The sequence below is a fragment of the Molothrus aeneus genome, chromosome 5 (assembly GCF_037042795.1).
Source record: "Molothrus aeneus isolate 106 chromosome 5, BPBGC_Maene_1.0, whole genome shotgun sequence".
Lineage (NCBI taxonomy): Eukaryota > Metazoa > Chordata > Aves > Passeriformes > Icteridae > Molothrus > Molothrus aeneus.
The window spans coordinates 15,968,940-15,987,123 of NC_089650.1; the positions used below are offsets into that span (position 1 = coordinate 15,968,940).

The 18,184-nt window shown below is 44.0% G+C and overlaps 1 protein-coding gene across 2 annotated transcripts in view; it reads left to right on the forward strand.

The window, feature by feature from the left end:
* The first annotated feature begins 925 nt into the window (after positions 1 to 925).
* Positions 926 to 18,184, forward strand: part of CHST11 (carbohydrate sulfotransferase 11) — a 160,626-nt gene continuing 143,367 nt past the window's right edge. Inside the window, exon 1 of one of the 2 annotated variants that reach the window (XM_066550655.1) lies at positions 926 to 1,174. In XM_066550655.1, the coding sequence (XP_066406752.1) occupies positions 1,057 to 1,174 (118 nt within the window). In that variant the 5' untranslated portion in view covers positions 926 to 1,056. The remainder of the gene's footprint in view (positions 1,175 to 18,184) is intronic. The other variant, XM_066550656.1, reaches the window with a different exon arrangement.

Sequence of the window (18,184 nt, forward strand, 5' to 3'; positions counted from 1 at the left end):
AACACCTGTGTAGGTCAGAGCAAGAGGATAGTTCCAGTTAGAGAGCTGTGCCGTGTGGTTCGCCGCTGGGAAACCTCGCTCGGGGCTCCGCCGAGCCGCACTCGCTAACAGCCCCCGGCTCCCCAGCAGCCCCAGCTGTCCCAAAACCGATACTCGCTTGGGCACGGCAGAGGCCTTTTGTTCTGTAGCTCGCAGCTTCTCTGCATTCCTCCCACGTACCGGCTCGTATCTCATCGCCTGGTGCTGCTCTCGACTACGGAAAGGTAGATCCACCTTCGGCGGGCCGACCGCGGCGCAAGGACCTTTTGATTCCACCGACAAATGAACAGTGTTAGTTAATGCAGAAAACTTAGAAGTCTTGGGTTTGAAAACAAAATAAGCCCCTTTCATTTCCGTCAGGCCAGGTGGCACTGTTTGCCCCCGGATGGTTCCGTGCGCCTGAAGTTGGTGTTTGCGCCGCTGATAAAATGAACAGCTCCCGGACGGCGACAGCGCGGCACCGGCAAAACACGAAGGCAGGGACCGGCTGTAACATAACCTGCGGAGCGAGGGGAGACCTGCAAGGAGGCATTTAGGGTTAGCGGAGCGACGGGCACCACTAAGAGTGCGAGAATTTCTCTTCACGAACAGGGCGTCGGGCAGATCCAGGCAGGAACGGATGCTCCTGCCGGCCGGCGGCTGCCGGACCCCGCCCCCCTGAAGAGGGCGAGAGCGACCCAGAGGTGGTCAAATTCACGGGTAGCGGAGCCGCCCGCCTCGTCCCCGCCCGCCGCCGCCGGGCGGGACCATCTCTGCCCTTGGCGAGGGGGGGCCGCGCTCCGCCCCGGCTCGCCGCCTGGCCCGCCTTCCCCCCCCCCCCCCCCCGCGCGTGCAGAGCGCCCCTCCGCCTGGCGCGCCGCGTGGTCACGCCCAGCGCGGCATTAACGCCCCCCGGAGCGGGGCGCGGGCGCCCAGGCATCCTCCGGCGGTGGCGCCTTGGTGTGGGGCGGGTGCGGAGGGGTTTCCAGCGCTAGACCTCCGCGCTCCGCCACCCTCTCTGCGCCGCCGGACAACGCCATGAAGCCAGCGGTGCTGGAAGTAATGAGGATGAACCGGGTGTGCAGGATGGTCCTGGTCACTTCCGTGGGCTCCTTCATCCTCGTCATCTTCTATTTCCAAAGTATGTTGCACCCAGGTAGGGCACTGCAACCGCACCGACCCCGCCGAGGGTAGCGCCCTCCTCGCTCCCCGCCGGCGCAGGTGGCGGCTGCCCCGGGAGCCCTCGCCGGCTGCCCCCGGCTCCAGCTTTCGGCTCCCGGCGCCGCTGCGGCAGGCGCGGGGCTCGGCGACGGCGAGCATAGCGCCCGCAGTGGCCGCGGGAAGGTCGCCTCGCCCCCCGCAGGAAACTTCCCTCGGGAGGGAGGAAAGTTGGTTTGTTTAAGAATTTTGTTATTTTCCGCTTTATATCGTGCATTTGGTGAGGGGGGAAGGGAGACGACAACGGCTGGCGAGCGCTTCATGGCTGAGGGGCGACGGGAGCTGCCCGGTCCCCGCGGGTCCCCCTCGCCGGGAGCGCGACCTCAGCTCCCCTCTCCTGTCAGGGGTCGCGGGCCTTCGTCTTTCCATCTTTTCGTTTTTGGAAGGGTCAGGGACACCGCGGCCGAGCAAGGGCACCCGCTATCGCCGGCGGCAGCTCCGTTTCTGCTCGCCCGAGTTGTCTGGAGCGGCTTCCTGGCCCGGTCCTGCCGTGTTCGGGCGGCCGTGGAGCTCCGAGTGGAGCCGCTGGCTGGGCGCGGGTGTCCGCAGGGACGCAGGCTGCGGAATGCTGTGCAGGGGTCACCTCGGATCCACACTCCCGGGTACCTAAAGCGACTTCAGCTTTTCGGTTTCCCTCATCCTAGGGACGGACCTGTATCGGGGCAGCGGATGCTGGCTCCCAGGGAAGTCCCACGTCGATCAGCTACTAATTCACACAAAGGTGGGCTTGGGCTGTTGAAACTTAATGAGGTGTCAGCTGTGTGCACAGACCCCTCGTGGATGCTTTGTGCAGCTTGGTGAAATTTGTCCAGCATGGCAAAAAAAAAAAAAAAATTGATCTGTCTGTCTGTCTCACTTTCCCCCCTTCTGCTTGAGAAATGACATGGGAATTGCACTTGCAGTGTCTTTCTGGAGGGATCTGACAGCTGAGCAGAGGAGCGACGTTGGTGAGAGGGTGTGATACCTCGTAGTGGGCTAGCAGCTGTAGCTGGCAGGCTGGCCACACTGGGAAGACTCAGCAGGCGAGTCTTCCCAGCCATACCTGTTATTGTCTACTGTCTGCTCTCAAGTGTCCTGCCTACAGGCATGTACCTGTTAGCTGATAAGGGAATTGCAGTCTAGTGAAAGGAAAAAGGACCTATTCAGGTCGAATTTTTCTTTCCCTATTTGTGGCTCCCATAGTTGCCATATGTGTATGTGGTACTTAGAGGCATAGTTTAGTGGTGGACTTGGCAGTGCTGAGTTAGTGGCTGGACTCAGTCTCAGAGGTCTTTTCCAACCTAAATGATTCTATGAGAATTGATTTTTCCTGAAAGTTTTTGGAGAATTTTTCGTCAAATGGTAGAGGCTTGATGCACTGAGAGAATTAGGAATCAGTAGATCTGCTGTTCTGTGGTGAAGCCAAGTCCTGTTTGGTGTTTTTCTATCAGCTGTCTGCTCCTCCAGAGTTGGTATAATTTGCTTGATGAATGTGTTCTTGTATGGTGCCCTTCTGTGTTAATACCTGCCAACTTCTTGGAAAAATTAGCGTATTTATTCTCTTTCCTTCTGTGTCTGTCCCATGCTTACTGGTTTCACAAGGATTGCTCAGTCCTTAGCAGACCTGGAGAAGGCTTTATTTCTGGGCTTCAAGGTATCATGCAGAATTATGGGTTGTAACATAGCTTCACCAATTGAATAGAAATGTGATATTTAATTGGTGGAGTTCCACAGATAATATAGTTTGCACACATATTCAGAAAATTTGGCCAAGACTTATTATTTCCCCTTGTTTCAGATGAATTATACTGCTGGAACGCAAACTTTGCATGCAGTAGGTGAGAGATTAGGCTAAATATTCTTCTGTGAATTTTTGAATGTAGAAAAATAATTTAAGAATTCTCAATATGCTCTATAGTTAACTATTGGAGATTATGGCTTTATGTTCATTGTATTGTGAGGCTATAAATAGGCTGATATTTTAGTACAGTTCAAAGGATTTAGCATAAGCGCCGAGGAGGGAATGCGATGCTGTGAAATCACTGGGAGGATAATGTGCACCCATTTTCTGTGTGACACGTAGGTTGTTAGCGTGAGTGGAGTAGATCTGGAAATAAATAGAGCACAACCTTTATTGTGCCTTTTTCATCATAACTTATTCTGAGGTTTTGGGGTTTTTTTGGTGGGCTGTTTCCATGGCAGGAACTGCTGGGAAGCTCTCAAGTTCTACTTTAGTGCCTAGTTCCTACACAGTTACACACAGTTTGTAAGGCTCAGACAGCTGCCCTCCCAGATATTTGTTAGGCCATTGTATGTGTTACCACCGTGATAACACAACTGATAGATGAATGTTCCTGAAGGGTCAGTAGGGAGGTGGTAGACCTGTGAATGTGATATACGTTGGGTAGTGGATCATTTTTAGGACTTAAGTCTTTTTTTGTAACATGTGCTTGTAACCTTTATTGTGTGGCAGAATTCACTGGACCCAGATCCTGGGCAGAGTGTATGCTGGGACTGGAGGTATTAAGAGCTTTCAAAATCTTGTTGTTGAAGGGTGTTCTAAATTCTAGCTGGTCTCCACTGAAGCATGTCTTTGGATGGCTGCAGGAGGGAGCTCTCTCATCTCTGGCTTGCCAGTGTCACTGTTGTTGGTAGCTTACCATAGTCTCTGGCAGAGGCACTTTGCAATCAGAATTAGATGAAAAACTCCCACCCAAACCTTTTGGAGAGAAAATGAGATTTTCAGATAAGTCCTCAGCGAGAAGTGTCAGGTCCTTCTTAAGCCCCAGAGTTCTCTCAGTGAATTTCAGGAGGCTGCTTACAGGGCTTTCTCATCAGTTTCAGATGAGAGAAAGTGAAGGTGAAAGATGCTAGAAGACCACCAGATGATGAGTCCAACCCCTTCTGGATTAAGATAAATCTTTATCTGTTAGAGGGGATTTTCCATTTTAGGAGATCTGAATATGGAATTCTTGCTAGAAGTGTGAGACCCAAATTTCTGCTGATAGCTTTTTTTTCTTTGGGGTAAAAAAAGAAAAGAAAATTACATAGTTAACAGAAACCTTTAAAAAAAAAAGGCAAAAACCCCAAACAACACAAACACACTTAATGCCTGAAGCTGAGAAGATGAGCTTTGCCTTATCTTTGCAAAAGAATATAATGTATCCCTTGTTCCCTATCTTAAATACCAACACCTTCGTGCTGGAAGGAAATCAGGTGGTTTTTACTGTTTCTTCTCTTTTTGGCTGTGTTCCCATTCTTTGTTGGGAAGCCAGCTGTAAATGTGCTGTTTGGTTATTGCACCATTGTGTGATCTGAGTTTTGTCAGCTATTGCTGAAGAGCTGGGAACCCACCCTCCCAAGTTAGGTTCCCCAACCAGTAGTTGTTGAGGGAAGGTGAATTATGCAGTTCTCCAGTGCTCAGGGCCACTGTAAAGAAAATGCTGGAGATGATCCTGGCTGTTGTGGCTTATCTGAAGCTATGTTTGTTCCTGGGGGAAGAAGTGGTAGTGGAGACTTCAATGTGTTTTCCCATTGCCTGTCTAGCCTTTACTGAAAAAAAAAACATGCTGCAGTGTTTGCTATAGCTGGAGATATAGCAATATATAGCTGATTTTCCCTGTCTCTTTTGCTCAAATATTTTCCCCTTTCACTCTCCTGCCATGTGCTATCTAGATAACTGGCTGCAAGCTTACTATTGCTCCATGCTCCTGGAACTTCAGTCTGTGTGAAATAGGTCAGTCTTGGGGTTTTATGTGACAGCCCATCATAGTTTTATCTGCTGTGTTTCCTATGAAATCAGTTTTCTCACTGGTCTTTAGCCTGCCTACACTTTCACAGATGTGTTTGCTTTGTTCTGTTTCTTCCCAGCTGCAGAAGGCAAGGGACTGTGAGTCACCCCGTGGAGGCAGGAGCTGCTCTGCTGGGCTGGGGGTTGCACTAGTGGTGTGTTAGGATCCCCCAAGGTGTAAAATTGAGGCAGGATAATTAATACTGTTTTTATCTTACCTCAGACAGGTTTATGAAACTGACTTATTCTAAACCTGATTCCCTTCCCATCCCTCCCACTTGCATTTTTTTTGCTCCATTTTCCAGCTCCTGTTTTAGACTTGTACTGCTCTCCTCTGGATGCTGATGAAGGCTAGATCTCACAAGTCAGACTTGCCTCATCTCCATGATCATGTCAGTTACATTTGCAGAATGGTATGGCTGATAGCTGATGTCTGCCTTTGCTCAAATATCAGAACAACTCAGACCACGGGAGACTTTTTTTCCTTAGGTTTGAAGACAAGCTTACCATTGGTTTTGATGGTAGATTCTGTTTGAAAATCAATGCAGCAGTCTCCCATCTTGCAACTGATCCTTGCTTTCTCTCTTGCTTACAAAGGAGAAGGAGATCTGCAAGGCAGTTGGGTGTGGGGCATTCCTTTGATGGACCCTGTATACTGATTTTAAATTATTCTGTTTGGGATACAGAGAAATTTGACAGCCACAAGAAACTGGCCCTCATTTAATTGCATGCAATGAAATCCATCCCCCAGAAACCCCGCCGTGTGCTGTATCTGTTTGTTGGTGTCCCTATAAAAACTTTTCATAGATTTCCATGGAACTGTCATCAGTGTGAGCAAACCTACTCTGGTCACTCTGCTCAGAGAGACTGGTAGTCTGGAATTGCTTTGAGTTGAGAGTTAAGCTGCTCTTTGTATCTTGTGAAAATCTTCCTGGTTAGTGAATATTAATCTTATTAGAAGAGCAGCTTTTTCCGTTGCAGTGCAAATGAGTGTAGGTTTTTGCAACAACTGCTTGTTGATCTGAAAAAATAAAAATATCTCTGAATGTGTTCAAGCAAAAATTACCTGGGTAATTATGTTGCAGTCGTGTCTTATTACATCAGGATATTTTTTACTCCACTGTTACATTTTCTACTATGTAGGTTTTTATAAGGTTTTTTTTTTAAATTATTACTGTGTATCAATATTGGGAAAGTAACTGTCCTAACTTTCAGAGCACCGATGCTCTATTCACAGATGTAAAGTGTCATGACTTAGCTTAAGTAGCTTTTTCAGAGATAAAGTCAGTGTGCACGGAAGCTTTGTCTTGAACTCAGCAAAACGGCATATAGAGCAGAAATGCCCAGTGCTTTTTATGAACAAATTGATATAATTGAATCGTTGCAACTAGAATCTCATTTTTATTTCATATTCAGAAATATGAGCATCTTTCTGAATTCTTAAATTGCTTCCATTATGCTTCAGAAGTGGCAGGTAGTTTATCTTGTACTGTACCATGTAATTAACTCTAAAAATGGTTCAGACAATTGAAAGAAATTAGATTCATGTTACTTTTTTCAAAGCCAGCGCTACTATATTTTGTTTGACTCTGTTGCTAGATGTACTATATCAAATCCTGCCTGACAAAGCTTCTGCAGTTGTCCTTGTGTGAATGTCATTCTAGCACAGTTTTTTTCCTCTCAAGCCTTTTGGGCTGGTGCATATGTATTATGTATCAACTCTAAGTTAATCCTGAGGGAGTTAAGGACTGGGATGGGGGACACAATGATTTGAATCTGATGGTTTTTCTTTCTGATTGTTTGTGCTGTTCAAAGCAAATGTTTGAGTTCTGTGTGTGACTTGAAGTGTCAACATGCATAAAATGAAGCATAAGATGCATGGATGAAGGGTCCATTTGAAATCAATGAAAAGAGTTTTCCCCTTCACATTAAAGGAATGAAATTAGGATCAGGAATGATATAGTTGTGTAGGCCTGGCATGTCCAGAATAAAGATGAAGACATGTCTGTGGTGGGTTACTTAGATTCAGCAGCCACCTACTATCTTACAAGAATAACATTTCAAAGCATGTTTGTGCTTTGTTGGATGTTCTTGTTCCCTGTAGCTCATTTATATAGGATCTCTGTGGACAAGGTATTTGTCCTTACAGTCAGAATTCTGACTGGTTCAGTTAATTCCTCATTATTTGTGTTTCAGTACCCAGGTTATAGATATTGTCCTTTTGTTACGGTCAGAATGCTTGCATGTGACAAAGTGGTGTTTCTGGCACAAGCCTTGTGCTCTTAACTAGAAGGTGAGACCACCAGAGGCTACTGTGAACCAGTGAAAGAATTCAGTTCCTAATTATCTCCGGTTCATGACACAGGATTTTCTTGGATTTCAGTTTTGTGACTGTAATCAGCAGTGGGTGCAGTATGTTCCCCCTTTGATGTAATTGTTTGGCACCTGAAACTAAGGTTTCATGGATAAACCAAAATTTTACCGCATATATGCTTGGACTCTGTGTTGCTTCTTTTGTGTAATGTTTTCATCCTCCACTTTTCATTTAATGCTGATCAATGTATATGGTTTGTTTTCTTGCCCTCCCCACATGCTCCTTCATAAGGAGCTAGCTGTTGGGGAATTGTCTGGAGTAGCTCCCTTCCCTTCTGTGGAACTGAAATTCTAAGTTTCCACATGAATGGCCCATGTTAGATTTCAGCTCCCTCCCCTGTGTCCTCTGGGGCTGTCGCAACATCACTAGGAACTACCTAATGGAAGGCAACTTGTGCACAGATTAGGAGCACTTATCCACAAGGACTATTCCTGTGGCAGTGTGCATCCTCTGCTCTGCCCTTTCTGGAGATCCCTGCAGGCTGGTGGGGAGCCCTCTGGCAGAACATGGAAACTGCAGGCATGTCTGTAGGAGCTGGTTTTACTGGTTCCACTCTAGGAACTCAGAGACTGAAAAGCTCTGTGGCAGGAAGCCTCAGAGAGCCACAGTGGAGGACAGGACTCTCAATTCTGTGATATGCTTAACAGTACTTTGGATAACAGCATGGTATAAGTAGGTGCAGCACAAGTATTTTTTAATTTGCAGCAAGGAAGCTTTGTGTCCATGGGAGTCAAGGAAGGCTTCCTTGTGTAAAAAAAAAATTCACTGCTTTATGCATTTAACATTTAATTATCCAGGGTTTTTTGAGTTATTTTAAAATAGTAATATTTTTTTGGGGTTGCCTTTTACACTGTGCCCAGTGTTGGCAATGAAAGCAGATGACAGCTTTCCTTTTGGTCATATTAATTTTACACATTAGAGATGAGGTCCTGAATAAGGCATTAACATTTAGGTTACAGGCATCAGAAGGGGATGCTATTTAAAAGAATCAAATTAGATGGCTGCCATTGGAACATTTGAAGGAAAATGTTCATTAGAACACACTGACTGAAATTGAGGCTAGATTTGGAAACTGAGTATTTCATGTCTTTTCCCCTGACAAATTTGAATCTGTACATTAAAAAAGCTGAGTATGAGCACTTATAAAATGCTGACTGGAAAAAAAAGAGGGCTATGTGCACAAATGTGTGTGAATGTGCACATGCACTCACTCATCTTCCCACCCTCTACAAAATCTGTAGTTGGTGTCTCGGGTAATCCAAATGCACTGATTTCTGAAGTGCAAACCTTTTTCTTCTAACAAGGCTGCTGAAGTTCTTGGATATTAAAAGAAATCCCAAAAGTGCCACGTGCTCCACATAGGTGCCTTTGTTATTTTACTACGTGAAATGAGTGATAAGTGTGGTTTCTCATTTCTGCTACTCTTTCTCAACTTACACACTTGGAAATATCCAGGTTGAGAGAGGAATGATTTTATTAATTCTTTGTAGGCTGTAGAAGAGCAAGGATTTTTATAGTTTGTCAGGGTATCAATTTAAACAGTAAGAATGCCTCTTCAAGGTAGCCTTTGTCTTGTTTGTGCCAGGCTGTAGACACTGGGAGATGACTTTGCTCCATTACTATCAATCACTGCTGCGATGGCTTCACACTCCTATGAAAAAATGTAAAAGAAGGTGCTGGGGGAAATGGAAAATACAAACAATGCAATCAAGCAGAATTTCTCACAGCACTGTGATTCTGGGGGTTTGGGAGATGGTAGCTCTATCCAACACATGTCATGGAGGTAAGTTGCCTGCACTGTGCAAAAACAGGTGTGAAATGCTCACATCCTTAAATGTTGTCTGCCCTTCCTTTGGCAGGGGGAGGCAGCCTTGGTTTCTGCCTCCCCCTGCCAAAGGAAGGGCAGACAACATGCCTTTGTGAGTAAAGTGATCAATGTGTGGTTTTGCAGGATCAGGCCCCTCTTTCTCTCTCTTCTCCAGGAGGTAAAATAGCAGGATCTCATCCTCAGCTGTGCTCAATCTGCAGAGGAACTGCTGCTGCTGCTTTGAGCATTGTCTCAGGCTAAAAGATGCCCTCCTTAGTCATCTTAATATCAAAAGATTGTCTCTTTTTATGTTATTTGGCTGAGTGGTAGGAGACATAGATTTTAATTGCAGAGTGCACGTATATAATCCACAAGGAATAAAAGGCTTTGTTGGGTTTCAATCCACTTATTGATCACACTGTACTCTGTAAAAAGCAGGAAACTGTGGGATTCTTTTTTTTTTTTTGTCTTTTATTAATTTTTAAGACATGGACACTCAAGATACATTTTCTAGATGATAAAAAGGTGGGCTTCAGGACCCTTAGAGTAATGCCTTCTGAATTCATTTAATAAATGACATTGTAGCTAGTAATTTTCATGCTTTTTTTGGCTGATAATGATTGTATAAAGGAATCAAACTTCAAATTGTATAACTTGTAGGGATTTTTGAATTAGTCAAGGTAGACATATAATTATTAAGGTGACTGTAATTGGATCTCATGGATGATCTTTACTGTAATACTTTGTCTTAAAACAAAGAGCTTAAGATAGTTAAAATCCTTTTAAAGACTATTTGCTTTTTAGTGCTTTAAAGCTGATTGGTATGCAGGCAGAACAAAAATGTCTGTATTATCTGAAGTGACCTGATGCAGAATAGCACATTCTGCACCCATGCTGGTGGGTACCAGGAGCTGAATATGTCCTTCTAGTAATCTGTATTTTTACAGTCTGTGTTGGAAGTGGTAGCAGAAAATTTATAGTAACTGAGGAGGAGGGCCTTAACACTTTTTAAACACTTAGTGATTAATATAATGTGTCAGTTGGTGTCATAAATATAAAATGATAAAGCCTGTCTTGATTGTGTATTTTGGTCTTGATTAACTTCTAAAATACATTTGAGTTTCCAGATGGTGATAAGTTTTATCTTTAGAATTAGGCACGTGTATGTGTGCACATAATTATGAAGTTGAAGTAACTGCTAATCACTGGGCCAATTCACCAGAGTGTGATGGACTAAAAGCATGACCGTGGACACGTGTGCTTCTAGACATTGCTCTGTCCCACTTGCTGGATTTATTAATTGTTACAGGATCAGTCAGCTGGGCATTGTGCAGAGTTCCTGCCACCATGGCACTGGCAATCCTGTGGACTGTGCCAGGTAATCTCTGCCTCTCCACATTCCTTCTCTTCCCAAATCAGTCTTACTTGTCCTTGTGGCAAGATTAGGGAAGCTCAGATAGAGTGAACATGGCTCCCTACTAGAGTGTTGGGTTTCGGGTTTTGTTCTGGGCAAGACATAAGATTTTTTTTTATTTTTTTTCTGAAAGGTGTGGTGAGTGGTTTGAATTTGCTGGTGGGTGGATGGCACAAGGTCTGCATAATGACTGGAGGAGACACTGGTTGCTTTTCAGTTGATTTTGGTGAGTACTAGATCAGATCTACTGTGCTAGAGCAGAGGATTTTGGATTGCACAAAGGGCATACTTTCCCCTTGGATGCAGAAGTATACGATTGCAGGCTTGGGTGGAGCCCTGGACTCTTTCTTCCCTGTAAATCTGGGTCAGTTCCATTGAGTAGGTTAGGTCAATTCTGGGTCATAGGTACTGTAATGAAGAGCAGAATTTGTCCCTCTGTCTTCCTATAGACCAATATACAGTAGAACAACAACAGCTTTGCTTGTCTGTTTTCCCAGTTACTTGCTCTTTCTACAGTCAAGAGAATGGATTTTTTTTTCCTGAAGAGATGCATGCTTGAAGTATTGAGAGAGGTGCTGCCTATTTTCAATAGCTTCAGTAGAGATTACATTGACAGACAAGCTGTATGTAACCATTAGCATGCAGATCTTCAGTAGGATTGAAGCTTTCTTGTCTTGCTGTAGAGCTTCTCTGTCTCATGCAGAAAAGGCTATTAATATTTCTGGTGCAGCAGCAAAAATGTAATTGCATTAAAGAAAAAAACTGTGAAAAAGTTGGGGCTTCTAGAGCTATTAACTCTTTTGAGATAAAACTCGTTTGAGATGCTAAATTAGCTGAAATAGATGATATAAGATAGACATGATTTAATTAAAATTGTCTTCATATTTGGCTGTCCTGATCCAGCTTTTTTGTTGTTGTTGTTGTTTGTTTTTGTTTCCTTTTTTTCTTTCTCTCCTCCCCAGAGCACAACAGTGTTGCTGGTGAGTCTTTCCCCATTCTGTGCCTGTTTCCTGAACACTTTTAAAGAAAAAACTTCCAGAGCAGAGAGAGGAGAATATTTGCAGAGGATGCAAAGCAAAAATACACACGGGGCTATTGTGCCTAAATGATTAGTAATACCTGAAGTCCATACATCAGTATAATGTCAGTGCCTTACAGCCTCATCCATCTCCAGAATGCTATAGCCAGCATGTTAACACAGTACTACTGTGAGAACTCTTTGTGCAGCTGGAAATGTCTCATTCCCCCAGTGTGCCTGGGCACCAAGGGAAACAGGCCATAATTCTTGTTTGTCCAAACTAACTAGGTTTTTTTGCCACTGACAGTCTTTACAGAGGCATTTCCCCCCTTCCTTTTAGGTTGTTTTTTTTTTTTTTTTTTTTTTTTGTACTCTTCAGATCTTTTGCTTGTTTCCACATTCATTGGGATGTGACCAAGAGATTTATTTCAGGCTCCCATTCCGGCTGTGAGGGGATCTCTTGTCATCAGATTGTACCTCAGCCACTCCTACTTTGCCAGAATGGTTTATGCCTGGTGTACTTGTTCAGCATTTTGGGAGCCCAGAAACACTGCTGAGTGTCAAGCCATGTGTGTTGTATGTTGGTAAATGGCAAGTCTGTGCTTTCATGCTGTCTGTTGCAGTTGAAGCTTTCATTGGGAGCAAGTTATGAGCAGTGTTTTTGGAAATCTTTGAGAATTTGGGTCCAAATCTACTTCTGGGACAGTTAATACTTTAATCAGAAGGCTTCAAAATGGTCCACAAAGTAGGTCCATGCTTTCTTTTTCACTCTATAGCTAGGAACACTGAGGCATGGTCAGGAAGGGCATCTGTGCTGGGATTTTTTTAATGGTTTCCCACCAGGCTAGTGGCACATTTAAGAATAAAACCGGAGGGGTAGAGTGGATTTCTTGAGCTTATATGATCTGAGGTTTGCAATCCCTTATAGGCTTGGAATAGACGATATGCAAGCTAGATATGAGGCACAACCCGATTCCCAGCACTCAGCCCAAGTAACACCTCTGCAGCCCCCTTCAAGTGTGCTCTCTGCTTGTGAGAATGACGGTTGTGGACAGTCTTGTGTCCTTTGGAGTGCTCCTGACAGGAAAATGCTTCTGGTGCAGATACACAGGGCTCTGAGAGCTGCTTTTGAAAGCTCCTGTACAAAGTGTTGCCCTCATGAGACCAGACTGAAGTGGAGGCCACACCTGTGCCTAGAAGTCTGTTTTCTGGAATAGCAAGGCTGACTTAATCTAGATAGTGTTGTGCTTGGACAGCTTTTACCACTGAAAGTTTTACTGGATCAATATAAGTGGGAAAAAGGCCTGCCTCTTCTCTTTTCATTTTCTTTTACTTCTGTGTCCAGGTCTGCTAGAGGTTTTGCCAGCAAATCTAAGTTTACTAAAATAAGGAAAAAAAAACCCCACATACAATGAAACTGTATCCTTTCTGTGGTCTTGCTATGTCAGCAGAGCTTTTACATGTTGATCAAGGCTGATGTGCATGATGCATCCTGGGTTTTTATTCATGCACCAATGTTTAACATAGCTGTAAATTAAAATAGCGCCTCTCTGTAAAGTATGTTGTCCCTGCACTTTGCTTATTCTTCTCTTATTGCAGTTTTAAAGTCAAAGTCAGGAAGATATTATCAGCTGTCTCTGTGAGGGGCTGCAGCTGCTGGCTGATGCTCTCCCAGATCCTTCCCTTTTAGAGCTCCATGTTTCTGTGGTGCCTATGGGACATGGTTGATGTTCATTCCTTGAAAAAGAAAACCTTGCTACTCTGAGCAAACACATTTCATGAATGTGTTTGCTCAGAGTAGCCTTTGATCTCAATCTAGGATCCTTTTCAGTTCCTATGAAGTTCTGGGGCATTAGAAGCAATGCTTCATGCAGTGCAAGGGTGGGGAAATGGAAGCTACCTGATGTGTTTGAAAGGATATCTTTTACCTTGGTCCTGGAAACAAAACATTTCCCATCTGTCTTGCTGAACATGTGATTGTTTGCCACAAGTGCACAGGACAAAGAACTGCAGTGAGGCATTTTGAAGAGATGGACTTCCTGTCATCACTACAAGGCATCTAGGAATGCTTTTCTTCCTACCTTTTCTCTCCCCTGCTTACCTCTAAGTTTCTGTGTCCCCCTCACAGTAAAACAAGCATAATAAAAGATATATCTGTGTCTGGAGTTCTGGTGCTTGTTTGCTTCTTGCTCATCTGTCAGATTAATTTTGCATTGAATTATGAAAAATGTTGCTCTGTCACAAGTTGTGGCTGGTAGTAGATTGCTTTTGCACTACATCTGTTCAAATGTTCGGGGGAGGGACCGCTTTAAAATTTTAATTATAGCCTGAAAATACATGTGGTGTCTTTTTTTCACATTTGATTCCCTTACTGTAAATAGCAGGGTTCTGTCATGTTTGTCATGTTTTCTAGCTGCAGGCAGTTTTAAGCACAATGTAGTTATGTAGCAAACTGGAAAAACGTGCACCCATCTTCCTCAAGTGAGGGCATGTGGGAATAGTGCTATGGCCACATCAAGTACTGCACATGTGGAAATTACAGGGGCTGGGCTTTGAGCAGACAACCAGTGTTTGCATGCTTAATTTATGTAATAGCCCTTTCAGTTCCCATCTGTTCCTGTGCCCTTTGGCAAATGGATTTGCAGTTTTCTGACATGTGAAAATGTTGTCAAGTTCAGGGGATAAAACTCGGATTTTATTTAATTGCTTATTTCTTTGTTGTAATTTGGTCCTTGGGGAGAAGAGGTTGATCCCAGGAAGCAGGGAAGCTTTGTCTTCCCAAGCTGCCAATAATCTGTGAGTACAACTCAAGGTTGACAGGTCAATGTTGCAAGTTGAGCACTTATGCCCCAAATGCATCTCACTTTCTCATATGCAAGCAAGGCAGCTGCAAGGGAATTGTGCTGTAAATGAATGTGATCTGAGAACCCCCTGTTTCTGCACTCATGGCTAAAGTGTGACTGGGACTTCTTGTGAAGGGCGTTGATCCAGAGCAAATGGTGCAAAGATGAGTTCCCATTCAAGTGGACCAAAGCAATTGGCTATCAGGAAGGAGGGGTTGGTTCCTGCCTTGCTTTTATCTCTGTTCTTGCTCTTCTGCAGTGCCAGGGCACACTCCACCTCTGTGGCTCAGCTGAAGCATGGTCCTGTGGCGGGCACAAAGACCAGATGTTAAGGGCAAGGAGTCTGATGGGCCTGACACGGAGCGGCAACAGTGGTGTATGTTACAGAACTTCTCTGAACCTGTACAGTTCAGCATAGGTAGGGGATATCACCAGCACAATAGAAAAGCAAATTACTGCTGAAAACAATTGCTGGCTACCAAAACTGATAATTCTGACAGATTTATTCAAACTCCAGTGTTAGCCTGTGACCCCAATTATCACCTCACTTCTGCAATTTCTTTGAAATGGGTTTGTGTCAGCTACAGGCTACATGGGAGCTCCAAGGTATGGATGGAGAAAACATTCATCCTTTCATTACTGCTGGAGTAGGCATATGTACACCCATGTCTGCAGCATTGTAAGCCAAGCACAACAGTTGTTTGTAGTTTCGCACTTGTGTTCTTCCCTGCATACCTTGAAATGCCTTCTAACAATACTGTGAGCTTGTGCTCTGTGAGTTGGACTTGTGGCCTCCTTTCTGGCACAGGCAGTGTCCTGCTTTGTGGGGCACTGGGCTGAGCTGTCTCTGTGAGCAGCATGCCTCTCATGACATCTGTGTTGGGATGAGTTGTGCCCTTGCAATGTTCTTGTGTGGGTCATCTGCTATGTTGGGAGACCAGGTTGTAGTAACCTGGCCAGATCAGTAAAACTAACCTCCTTCCTAGCATATGCCCATAACTTCAGGAAATGGTTGGAGGAGCTGGGAATTCAACCTAGGGAGCTTCAGGCTTACTACTGAAGGATCATGTCTTTGGACAATGTCAGTGGAACAAGGACAAGCATGGTGGGAAGGAAGCGATGGTCCTGGTGACAGAGGTGCGACTCTAGGAAGGTTGGTTGAGTCAATTGAGATCTCTTGGTTCCCTCAGGGTTCTGGCAGTAGGCTTGCTAGCTCATTTTTGATTTACTAACTTACCAACTCCTGAAGAAGCTCTTATGACAGCCCTCACAGATGGCCTTGTGCTGCAGAGGAACCCAGAGACAAGTGGTAGGCGGTGAGAAGAATTTGCTGTGCCAGTTGATCCACCACCATGGTTGTAAGGGTTTCATGTTTTGTATGGTGGGTTACAGTTAACCTTGGCTCTTAGACTTTCTCAGTTTTGGATGCTAAATATGAGTATACCTTCAGGACAGAAAGCAAAGGCATAATTTAGGAGGAGCAATCCCTCCTAGGGGAATCTATTTCATCAGGAATATTTATTCAAAGGAAAGCCAGTAACTTCCTGCTAAATGGATACACATAGCCTAGCACGTGTTCACAGAGGGGCAGGACTGGCTTTCCAAGTGTTTGATCTCTGGCAGAGCTGGCTGGTGACATGCAAGAACATTAAGGTCATGGCTTTTGTTGCTTCCTCTTCCTCTGCTGGCCCTCCTCTTCTGCCTGCTGGCCCTTTTGTCTTGCTCTGGTGGTGCTGGCATGCAAACTACACCCTGCTATTCCATGCTGGGCCATTCCTTACAGTTCATGGTGCCTCTCGAGCTGGAACTGGTGGTGAAGCAGGCAAAAGCTGGTCAAAGCACACATCTAATTGAATTTTTAGATCTTGAAAATGTGGGATTTTCAAATACTCCCATTAGTGAGCATTAGTACTGAGGAGAAACATGTCACCAGGTAGGGTTTTTTTCAGTCAGAATTTCAGTATAATTAAAAAGAGATTACTGAAATTAATATTGTTAAAAGAAATGCTCTCATGAAATAGAGAACACCACTGGGACCTCTGGGTGCACATAGGAAGTGTGCTGAGCCATTGCCTGCAGCTTGATGTTAAGGCAAGAGAAACTTTTTTGTAAGTATGGAAAAAGGGAGCTGCTGCACACTTTTTGCTCTGTAGAAGGTTCTTCTGGAAGGAGGGCATTGTACTTCTGAAGGACTGAGCAGAAGAAACATGTGGATTCAACTGAAGTGTCAACCTAACTAGCAACAGATTCTGCAGTTTGTGTTGGAATAATAAACTGATAGCTAAAATTTTAATAATAACTTATATTTTTATCATTTTGCCATGTATCCTAGTTAATTTGCAAATGAATATTCTTTTGCAGTGTTGCCATGCTTTTCATTCTGACAGTCACCAGCTTAGGGCTGGGTTATCAGTGCTAACACATACTTCAAATTAAATTGGGAGGTAACAGTGAGAGCAATTTATCTTCAGCAGTAAGGACAAGTTCTCCTAATTATCAATCATGTGTCACTCAATTCCTTTATGACAGGAATATATTAATCCTTTCTTATGAGCAATTTAGTATGCCACTTTCTACTGCTAAGGCTTGCATTTTTATGATGCATTATTGATTAATATTGTTATGGTTTGTGTTTCACTACTGGTTATTCTTAACTGTGATTTCTGTCTTGTACTTGACTGCTGTTGCTGTTCCTGAAATACCATATTCAGAGGCAATACCTCTGGAGGAGGATGGTATTTGCACCTGTGCACGGGACTGACTGGCAAGCACAAGTAATTAGTTGACAGCATGACCAAGAATGCTTATAAGCCATAGGAGAGTTTGTTAGGACTTTTCTAGCAAGACTGGCAATGGATTTGTTTGATATTTTTATTTTGATCTTTCCATGCTTGCTGTAGAACTGCAGTGCCAGAAGCAGTTGTGCTGCTTGGCTTTCCCAGGGCCTACTACAGTGCTGGAAGTATGGGCGTTGCCAGTTCTTCTTGAAGGAAGGCAAGAAGACAAAGCAGATACAACACTGACATGAAAAACGAATGAATCTTGTTTTAGCTTCATATATTGTCTGGGGAAAAAAAAAAACATCCTGATTTACATTAGTCTGAAAGAGACAGATTTCATGGCATCCAAGAGCTCAGTCTTGGGGTTGGACTTCTGGTGAAGCCAAACTATGAATGGAAAGTTTGTTAACTGATCTGGCTGCAAAAATTTACATTTGTGGAAGGAGAATTTAAACTTATGTCAGTTTATACAATTTATGTCAATTTATATTGTTAATCTCTGCAGAGGAGATCTTAATTGCAAGACCGACAATTTGGGTCATGTTTGAAATTGATTCAGAGACTGGTCCTTGATAACTTTGGATCTGTTTCTAAAGCTGACTTGCGAATGAGATTGAGGATCAAAGCCTAAATGTTACTTTGTTTCAAGCTTGAGTGTCACACTGAGGCTTCTTGCTTTAAAGTGGGGTTTTGTTCCATACTTAAACTTCAAGTGAAAAATTCACCATTGTACTGAAATTTTTTACACTTTGAGGCTTAAAAGACTTATTGAAGATGAAGGTGAGACTGTGTACTTGTAAGCATTATAAGAAGAGACCTCAGTAAAAATAAAGTGCAAGTGGCATGGAGAACTCTGGTGAAAGAGAATTGTTGCTAGGAAGTTAAAAGATGAATGTTTGAAGGCAGTGGCTTTGGCTGTGTTTGAAGTTGTAGCATTTATGAG